This window comes from Oryctolagus cuniculus, chromosome 18 (genome assembly GCF_051225735.1).
Source record: "Oryctolagus cuniculus isolate XC-2025 breed Fujian yellow rabbit chromosome 18, ASM5122573v1, whole genome shotgun sequence".
Taxonomy (NCBI): Eukaryota; Metazoa; Chordata; class Mammalia; order Lagomorpha; family Leporidae; genus Oryctolagus; species Oryctolagus cuniculus.
This window is the reverse complement of record NC_142884.1, coordinates 14,526,346-14,535,756: the sequence shown is the minus strand read 5'-3', so window position 1 is coordinate 14,535,756 and position 9,411 is coordinate 14,526,346. Positions and strand designations below refer to the sequence as shown.

Genomic DNA, 9,411 nt, shown 5'->3' with positions numbered 1-9,411 from the left:
GGGCGAGCGGACGGGCGGGCCACCGTCCTGATCTCGAGTGGGCGGGCTCCGAGGGGGGTCCCTTCTGCCCTGGGGGGGCGGGCACCCGGCTCCGCCCCGCGAACGGGAAAGGGGTGCTGCCTCCTGGCGGCTGAGTGCTACCAAAGCGGTGCCTGAGATGCACCATCGCAGTGGGGCCATGCGCGGTGAGAGACCTGGCAGGGAGGGGACACTGGGAGGGGGGGACTAGGGCGAGGGGTGTCTCAGAACTGGAAGGGTGAGGGGCTAGGGCACAGGATGGGGGCCCGAGGAAAGAGGGCAGCAGGTGAGGGGGGCACAAGAAGGGGGTCACGAAAGCACTGGTACCTATAAGTTGCACCCACCTTTATTGAACCCTGCCCGGGTGCTAAGTAGCCCCTTCTCACCCAACCCCCGGGTGCTGGCATCCTTCCTGCCCCATTTTACAGAGACAGAAACTGGGCAGCAAGGGGCAGTTACAGGCCTGGAGGTCCTGGCAAGGACCGAAGTCGTCCCATGCCTTGGCTGCAGACAAGTCTCTGGGGCCCCCGATGCTGACCTCCGCGCCATCCTGACCCTCACTGGCCGCGCAGGGGTGTGGATGCCGGTGACAGCTCGGGCAGAGGCTCAGCACTCAACACCGTAGCGGTCGAAGTGGCGCAGCAGCAGGCCAAGCTCCAGGTGCACAGTGCCACCCGCGGCTGTGTGCAGGCGGTAGCGGTCAGCCCCGCTGTAGATGGTGTCCCCGTGCAGCAGCTGCGGCCCACCGCCCACAAAGACCCGCGCCAGCTGCTCCCGCCAGCTGCCCAGGGGCCGCCACGTGGGGCACTGCAGCTGGTGGGTCCCGGGGCTGCTGGGCACATGGCAAAAGCCATAGCCTTCAAGCTGGCAGCGGCCAAAGCCATCCTGGGACCACACCTGGAGATGGAGCCGGGGCCAACCTGGAGGAAAGGGGGAGGGGAAAGGAAGGTGCGTTGGGCCCAGACTCCTGCTTCTAGATCGCCCCTCCCGGACACCCACTGGAGACCGTAGGCCAGACACTTTGCTCCCTGGGGTTCTGCCTCAGCCCCCTCTCTGAACCCCATCTCTGATCCATGTCCATGCAGCAGTTAAAGGGGTCTTTCTACATCTCTTACTTCTCTGCTCAAAACCCTTCCACTGTTCCGGGGTGCCCACGGTATAAAGTCCAACCTCCTCAACGTTCCAGATCCGACACGGGCTGGCTTCCCTCTGTGTGGCTGCCTCCTACGTGCCCCGTGGCGGGGCAGCCCACTACTCCTCCAGTTCTAGGTGAGCACCTAGGGCCGTGTCCTGGACATCAGCTGCCTTCCCTCCCCACGGCCCCCACACCCTCACTGGGTTCAGAGCCTCTTTTTGCTTTCTTAGGGACACACACACACACACACACACTTGAAAGGCAGAGTGACAGAGCCAGGGGAGACAGAAAACTCCTCTGTCAGCTGACTCACTCCCCAAATGGCCACAACAGCCAGGGCTGAGTGTCCTTTTTGGGTGACAGGAAGCTGAGCACTTGGGATGCCGCCCACTGCCTCCCAGACACACTAGCAGGGAGCTGAGAGGCACAGAGAAGCTCACACAGGAGCCAAGCACTCCGACAGGGGCTGTGGGCGTCCCAAGCAGTCGCAATCCCCTCTGTGCCGCAATGCCCACGGGCAGCTCAGAGCCACCTGGCAGCATATTTCTCCCATCCCATAGGCTGCCAGTGTCCTCCGAGTACCGCTCGCCTCCTCGGGCTGACAGTCCGGGCCCTTGGAGACCCAGCCCCTTGTCCTCTTCCCCCCACTCGGAGCCCCTCCTCTGTGTGGGCCCAGTTCTAGAAGCTGAGCACAGCAGACAAGAATTCCTCCTCGTGAAGCTGACATCCTAGACGAGGAACACAGTAAATAAGCAAATTGCAGGGTATGTCAGATGGTGATAACCGCTCTGCAGGGAAACAGAGCTGGGCAGGGTGGGGGTGAGGGGCAGTTTGGAGAGGAGGAGATGGAGGAGGCCTCACGGAGAGGGTGACCGTGCAAGTGCTGGCGGGGGCAGGGAGCAGCCCAGGTGGGCCATGAGGGAGGAAAGACCACAGCCCGAGGCCACAGTGAGTGTAAGGGCCCCGAGACGGGAGTGGGCCTGGTGGGGCCGGTGTTGCTGGATGAGAGAGGAGGTGACAGGCGGGTGGTGCAGGGCCTGTGATGCTGGGTGGGGTTCCGGCTTCTGTCCCAGGATGGGAACCATACTGGATGATGACCTGACTCGGGTTCCACAGGGTACCTCTGGCTGCATGTGGGCGCAGACCACGGAGGCACCAGAGAAACGGCTGCCGAGCTAGTCCAGATAAGAAAGGCTGGCAAGGGGGCTGGCACCGGGGCAGGGCAGGTTAAGCCACCGCCTGGGATGTGAGCATCCTATGTAAGAGTGCCAGTTCAAGTCTCAGCTACTCCATGTCTGATCCAGCGCCCGGCTCCTGTGCCGGGGGAAACAGCGAGAGTGGTCCAAGTGCTGCCACCCCCGTGGGAGACCCAGAGGGAGTTCTGGGCTACTGGCTCCTCTGGCTGGCCCAGCCTGGGCTGTTGGGCCATTTGAGGAGTGAACCAGCAGAGGAAAGATCTCTTTCTCTTTCTCTTCTCTGTTGCTCTGCCTTTCAAATAAAATAAATATTTTTTGAAAAGAAAGAAAACAAAGATGATGCCAGCACCGGGGACTGGGAGCCAAAGAGTTGAAAGGACAGCTGCCTGCCTTACCCTCCATCACCCACATGGCAGCCAGGAGGCGCTCTCCCCTCCCCCCTCCCCCCCCCCCCTTTTTAAATGTCTTTACTACCAGCCGGCGCCATGGCTCACTTGGCTAATCCTCCGTCTGCGGCGCCAGCACCCAGGGTTCTAGTCCCGGTTGGGGCGCCGGATTCTGTCCCGGTTGCTCTGCTGTGGCCCGGGAGGGCAGTGGAGGATGGCCCAAGTGCTTGGGCCATGCACCCCATGGGAGATCAGGAGAAGCACCTGGCTCTTGCCTTCGGATCGGCGCACTAGCCATAGTGGCCATTTGGGGGGTGAACCAATGGAAGGAAGACCTTTCTCTCTCTCTCTCTCTCACTAACTCTGCCTGTCCAAAAAAAAAAAAAAAAAAAAAAAAAAAAACTTTACTATTGAGCAAAGATACCACACAGAGTGCTCTCATCCTTCACTCCCCAGTGCCCACAAAATGGCTCAGACTGGGCCTTGCCTAGGCTGGACAGAAGGCTGGGAACGCAGTCTGGGCCTCTCCTGCTAGCCTCCCAGAGTGCGCCTTAGCAGGAAGCCGGAGCCGGGAACTGGAGCTGGTATCAAGCCCCGGCGCTGTATGGAATGCCGGCGTCTTAGCTGCTAGGTTAAATGCCAGCCCCAAAAAGATCCTTTAAACATAAAACGTGCCTCAGCTCCTGGGGCTGTCACCCGCGCCCCCCACCCCCACCCCGCCACCCTCTCACTCTCCCTTAGTCCACAAAATGCCCTTTGAGCCTTCCACACCCAGCCCTCTTACATCCTGCTGCCTTATTAGCGCCTACCAGCTTTTCACGGCAAAGTTGCAATGTCCCCTCCAGGAAGCCCTCTCTGATCGCACTGACAAGGTGGGGCTCCTCCTGTGGGAGGAGGTTGCAGGTTGCCTTGCCCACCCTGGGCTGTGCCACCCACATGGCATGGTCAGCCGTCTGAGGACAGCAACAGGCACAGGGCGGGCTCTCAGGAGATGCCGGTTACATAGTGCTGGAATGGCACACTCCAGGGCCCCTGACACAGAGAAGGAAACACAGAGAGGGATCGCCCACCCAAGGGTTCACTCCTCAGATGCCAGCAACAGCGTGGGCTGGGCCAGAACAAAACCAGGAGCTTGGATCTCAATAGGGGTCTCCCATGCGAGTGGCCATTACCTGGTGCTCTCCAGGGTGCACACCAGCAGGAAGCTGGACCAGAAGTAGAGCTGGGGGCTGGCGCAGTGGCACAGTGGGTAAAGCCGCTGCCTGCAGTGCCAGTATCCCATATGGGCGCTGGTTGAGTCCTGGCTGCACCACTTCCGATTCAGCTCTCTGCTGTGGCCTGGGAAAGCAGTGGAAGATGGCCCAAGTGCTTAGGCCCTTGCACCCGAGTGGGAGACCTGGAAGAAGCTCCTGGCTCCTGGCTTTGGATCGGTGCAGCTCTGGCTGTTGTGGCCATCTGGGGAGTGAACCAGTGGATGGAAGACCTCTCTCTCTCTCTCTCTCTTCCTCTGCCTCTCTGTAACTCTGCCTTTTAAATAAATAAATCTTAAAAAAAAAAAAAAAAGAAAGAAAGAAAAGAAAAAAAGAAGTAGCACTGGCACTCAAACCCACGACTGGATGTGGGGTGCAGGTATCCCAAGCAGCACCCAAACCTCAGAGCCAGGTGCCCACCCTGTGGCCCGCACTTTCCACCAGGTTTTCTGATGCCACTCCTCTCCTCCACTCTGCTGGTTTCCCCGTGAGCAGCACTCGTTCAAGGGAGGAGCCTTGCTGAAGCACAGCGGCCAGCCCTGGCCTCCCTGTCTCTAATTCACAGAGGCCCTCCTAGCTTCCCCCTTATTGAAGACCTGGTTTCTCTCTTTAAGGAAGGCTGCTTCCCTGTTCCTGGGAACCCACCTTCCCTGGCCTCCACCTCAGGCCCCCAGCCTGGGGTCCCCAACAGAGCCGGCCTGGGGAGGGTCAGCTCAGCCTCTGCAGGGCCAGGCGTGGCTAGGAAAGGGACCCACAAGGCTTGTTCCAGTCCCAGCAGCTTTGGGGCTACTGGCCGCCTCCCCTCAGCACACCCCGGGCTAAGGCCTGGAACCTACCTTGGAGACCTTTGGTGGCGAAGTGCAGGTCGATGGGGTGGGACCAGTAGGCCATGTCCCCTACCTGGGGGGTGTCCACCTGCGTTTGGCCCTCCCGCACACCTGACAGGAGCTTCCATGCTGCCCCTGTGGTGAGAGCCAGGACAGAGACAAGTGGGCAGGAGATGCCACTGTGGCTTCTCCCTGGCGTTTGTGGGTAGGGGTTACAAAGTGTGGACTCTGGAGCAAATGTTGACCTTCAAATCCTGCCACTACCTCTTCCTACTTGTACAACCCAGGGCAAGTTACCATTCTCTGCCTCAATCTCCCCATCTGTGAAAGGGGCAAACAAGACACATTCCTCAGAAGTCTGTGAGTGTGGGTGCCAGTTCAATCTCACTTTACTACCATCTCTCCCCCCCGGGGGTCCCCGAGGACTGAGATGGACTCATGGGCACCCAGTCCCTCTTGTGGGGCCAGATAACCATGGGAAAATGCACCAAGGGATACACTGGGCTAAGTGCTTGGGCAGTGCCTTCTGCTGCCCGGCAGGACTCCTACCTCCCCCACAGCAGACTCTCCTGCGTGGCCCACAGGGCACCGCATGGCCTGGCACCTGCCCCCCTTTCTGAACTCACTGCCCGCACAGTCCCCTCCCACACCACCCGTGGGCCTCACTGGTCCCATTTCTGTATGTCTGTCCCCCTACCTCAGGGCCTTTGCACTGACTTCCCTGTTTGGAAAGTTCTGCTCCCAGAAGGCCCCATTCCCGGCTTTTTGCTCATCTTCTGGGCTCAGCTGAGGCACCTCCTTTTCATTGCGGCTCTCTCTGACCATCCTATCCAAAACTATCTCAGCACCCATTTCTTTTCCTTTTAAAAATATTTGTATCTAGTATTTGAGAGGTAGAGCGATAAACAGAGAGCTCCCACGCACAGGTTTACTCCCTGAAATGCCTGGAACAGCCGGGACCGGGCCACCCTGAAGCCGGGAGCTGGGAACACAACCCATGTCTCCTACGTAAGTGGGAGGAACCCAGTCACTTAGGCCATCCCTGCTGCCTGCCAGGGCTGGCATTAGCAGGGAGCTAAGCCAGCAGCCAGGTGTGCGGCGGGATGTGCAGGTCCTAACCCCGAGCTAAACGCCCGCCCTCTATAGCCATTGCCTCTCTCTCTCCCCAGCACTGTCGCCACTGGAAATCACTGTGTTAAGTTTCTTCAGCGGCTTATATAGTGTCTGACGCTCAGAGAATGAGCTTCAGGAGAGCTTGGCCCATGCACATGGCGGGATCCCCAGTGCGTGGTATACAGAAGGTGGTCGATACATATTTTTTGGGACAATTAAGTGAACCTAGAAGCTATGAGTGCTATGATTACCATTTTCCAAGTACAGAAACAGGCTCTGAGAAGGAAGTCACTTGGTTAATTATTCCATGAACATTTATTGAGCACCTAGGGTATGCCAAGCCTGTTCTCCACTCTGGGGATACAGCAGTGACCACAGCACCCAAAGATCCCCAAGCGCAGAAGTCTGTAAAATGTCCAACTGCAGCGACCAGGCCCCTCGGCCACTGTCTCTGAGCTCCCTGCTGGATTCAATGCCCCAAAGCCACCTGAGATAATAAAAGCCAAGCATGACTCCCTCTGGCCTTGGTGAGGGAAGCCCTGAGTCAGGCTGCATAGACACAAGATTACTTAAACAGCCCCAAGAAAAGGACAGCAGCCCGGGATCACAGAGCAGGTGAGTGCTGGGGTCCCGGGTAGACACAGAGTCTGACTCCTGAGCCCGACTCTGATCCCGCGACTTCACCCATCCAAGTCAGGTCCAAGGGACCCAGGCCCGAGACGCAGCCACGTCTGCCTCATAGGTTGTTACTGGGGCTGGGCAGCCACGTGCCTGGGCTTCACTAATGGGACCCTGTCGGAGTCACCCGCGAGCCAGGCACACAGCACCAGCCAGCCCTGCTCTGCGTGCTGCGCATGCTCCCCTAGGCCTGGCAAAGATCCGCGAGGCACACGTTGTTACTGCTCCCATGTGCACACAAGGAAGCAGACGCACAAACAAGGCCCTAACGTCACCTATTAATAAGAGGCTGTCTACGGTGCCAGCTTCCCACATGGGCCCCATTTGAGCCCCGGCTGCTCCACTTCCGATCCAGCTCTCTACTACGGCCTGGGAAAGCAGGAGAAGATGGCCCAAGTGCTTGGGCCCCTGTACCCACGTGGGAGACCCAACAACTCCTGGTTCCGAATTCACTCAGCTCTGGCCGTTGCAGCCATTTGAGGGATGAACCAGCGAATGGAAGACACTCTCTCTCTCTCTCTCTCTGCCTCAGCCTCTGTAACTCTGCCTTTCAAATAGATAAATAAACCTTAAAAAAACATAAACACCTGGTTAGGACCCAGGCAGTCTGTGCTCCTAACCTCGACGCCACACCGCCTCTCAGCTGCTATCCACACCGTGCCGTTCCTCTCAGACAAGGAGACCGAGGGCTGGAGAGGTCAAGTCCAGAGGCCACAGATACATACATGGGGACTTAGTATCTGAACCCAGATGTGGCTGCCTATGACCCTGGCCATCACACTGCACCTCTACAAGGTCTGGCCTCCATGCAGACCTACAGAAACACTGGGTCTCCAAGTCCCTGCTGGGCCGTGTGGACTTGGATGATTGCTGCCTTCTCAGAGCGAAAGGCATTCTGACGACAGGATGTGGCCTCTCCTCTGTAAGTCTGGGGTGCAAACTTCTACTTTACAGTAAGAACTCAATAAATGGAGGCTGCTAGTCAAAGAACGAGAAAGCTGGGGAGGATCCCAGGACACACCCCCAAGGCAGCAAGTGGAGTTAACAGGAGCGCTCTGACATGAAGCGTGTGGATGGGGTCTCCCCCTAGCCCATCATCGTCAATGGCCATGCATGCCGAGGGTGGGAGCCAGGGTCCCCAGAGACGGGGCAGGAAGGAAGTGCGGGCCTCACGCGGCCAGCCTTGGCCAGGGCCGGGAGTGCTGAGAGCCCATGGGGAGAGGAGGACCCGGGGTGGGGCGGAGAGTCCAGGGAGAGCGCGGGGTCTTGGTGGGCAGTGACCAGGCCTGGGGGAATACCTGTGTGGATGCCCCACTTGCAGAAGAGGCTACTTTCCGAGAACCCGGTGGCCCCCATGATCTGCCCGATCACGTGCACCTCAGCCATGGCGCTGGGAGGGAAAAGAAACAATCAGCTCTGAGTAGGGAAACTGAGGCCCAAGCAAGGGGCAGAAGGCCACCAACCTGGTTTTGTCAACCCTCTGAGGATGCAGAGTTATCCACCGACTGTCTCCCCCGGGAGATGGGGGGAGTAGCCCTAGACTGGGGAACCGGTGCCTAACTATGCCCTCCTTAAACCTCTTCCTGACCTGGCTAAGTCCCGCTAAGGGGCCGAGAGCTCCACCCACAGCCATCAAAGCTCCGCCTCCCCGCGGCTGATAGCCCCGCCACAGGCTCGACGACGCATGCGTATTGAATCGAGGCCCGCCTCCGAACACCTCGGCCCCGCCCCTACTCGTTGCGCATGCGTCACTCCTACCTCACAGAGCTTAACGGCTAGTGGAAGCGAATGCGGCAGCCGGATGCTGGTTCTGGGCCGACTCCGTCCTCTTCGCGGGCGCCAGCGACGCCGGCCTCGCGCCTCCCGTGGGACCTCCCTGACAGCAAGGGCGCTAAGGCGCGAACCTCCGCGACCGCCCTCGCCTCAGGCTCCCTGGCCGTTGCTGGGACAACAGCAGGCTCCTCCCCTGGCCTTGCCCCCGCCCTGCACGCGGCCGATTGGTGCTCGCTGTCCTCGGGGGCGGGGCGATGCCGTGATGGACATCTCTCCATAGCGTCTCTCCAGCCCCGGCCCCGGGATCCGCCGTTGGGGGCGTGGTCGGGCAGTTGCCATCTTGAGTGTGGCCGGGAAGTTTGAGCGCCGACTGTTTGTGCCGCAGAGCCTCTCTAGGAAATGTGTCAAAATAAGCTTCGCGGCCCGCCTCCACCCCCCCAAAGAACACCTGTCTCCCGTCCTGAACCCCACATGCGAGACGTGAGCCTGAGCTCGGGGGAATTCCCTCGGGTCATTCTGTGCATCCCCCGGCCTCGACTTCGGAAACAACCTCTCCTCAGACACTCAGAGGCTGGGGCGGGGCTTCCCTTCCCTCTGCGGAGTTCCCCAGGCTGCTCAAGGCCCAGCGGTCCGGGCCCTCCCAGCGACTGCACGTTCGCCGCCAGTGCTGTGAGCGAGCGGCGTCCCCGGGCCCAGCGGTCCGGGCCGTGGGGCGGGTGCACGCGGGCGCCTGAGGTCCTGAGCGCCTCTCCCCGCCTCCGCGTCCAGGGCAGCCTGGTCCTCAAGACCGGGAGTCCCGCCCAGCCGCGCCTCCCCTACCGCGGGGGCTGCACACGTGGAGGACCAGGGAGGCAGCAAGGTGCACAGGACAGCATGCACACAGGTAGCGCCATCCCAGAGAGAAGGTTCCTGACAGACAGCTGGGAACGCCACGGTCCTGCGTGCCTGCTCCGTGCAGCCCTGGTAACGAGGACTGCAGGGCGTCAGGTCCTGGTCCTCGCGGACACCCCGGGGTGGGGTACACAGGGCTTCTGC

At 60.0% G+C, this 9,411-nt stretch overlaps 1 protein-coding gene across 5 annotated transcripts; it reads right to left on the bottom strand.

Moving 5' to 3' along the window:
• Window positions 1-342: 342 nt before the first annotated feature.
• B9D2 (B9 domain containing 2) lies at window positions 343-8,570 on the bottom strand. Of its 5 annotated transcripts, none has more exons than XM_008249703.5 (4): window positions 8,362-8,568; window positions 7,902-7,993; window positions 4,822-4,947; window positions 343-938 (listed from the first exon to the last, which is right to left on the bottom strand). In XM_008249703.5, exons 2-4 carry the CDS (start codon window positions 7,987-7,989, stop codon window positions 625-627), a joined length of 528 nt encoding a protein of 175 aa, XP_008247925.1. In that variant the 5' UTR covers window positions 7,990-7,993; window positions 8,362-8,568; the 3' UTR covers window positions 343-624. The 5 variants fall into 5 exon arrangements, with proteins under 5 accessions (XP_008247925.1, XP_002722357.2, XP_089174927.1 ...); XM_002722311.6 differs by lacking the exon at window positions 8,362-8,568 and adding an exon at window positions 8,067-8,254; XM_089318801.1 differs by lacking the exon at window positions 4,822-4,947 and having other exon boundaries at window positions 8,362-8,570.
• Between the last annotated feature and the right edge of the window lie 841 nt (window positions 8,571-9,411).

Coding starts and splice junctions, on each gene's coding strand:
- B9D2 (XM_002722311.6), bottom strand. CDS start 8,236: ATGGCTGTGGGTGGAGCTCTCGGCCCCTTAGCGGGACTTAGCCAGGTC. Junction 4,948..7,901: donor CAAGTGGGGCATCCACACAG/GTATTCCCCCAG, acceptor CTCTCACCACAG/GGGCAGCATGGAAGCTCCTG. Junction 939..4,821: donor CGCCACCAAAGGTCTCCAAG/GTAGGTTCCAGG, acceptor CCTTTCCTCCAG/GTTGGCCCCGGCTCCATCTC.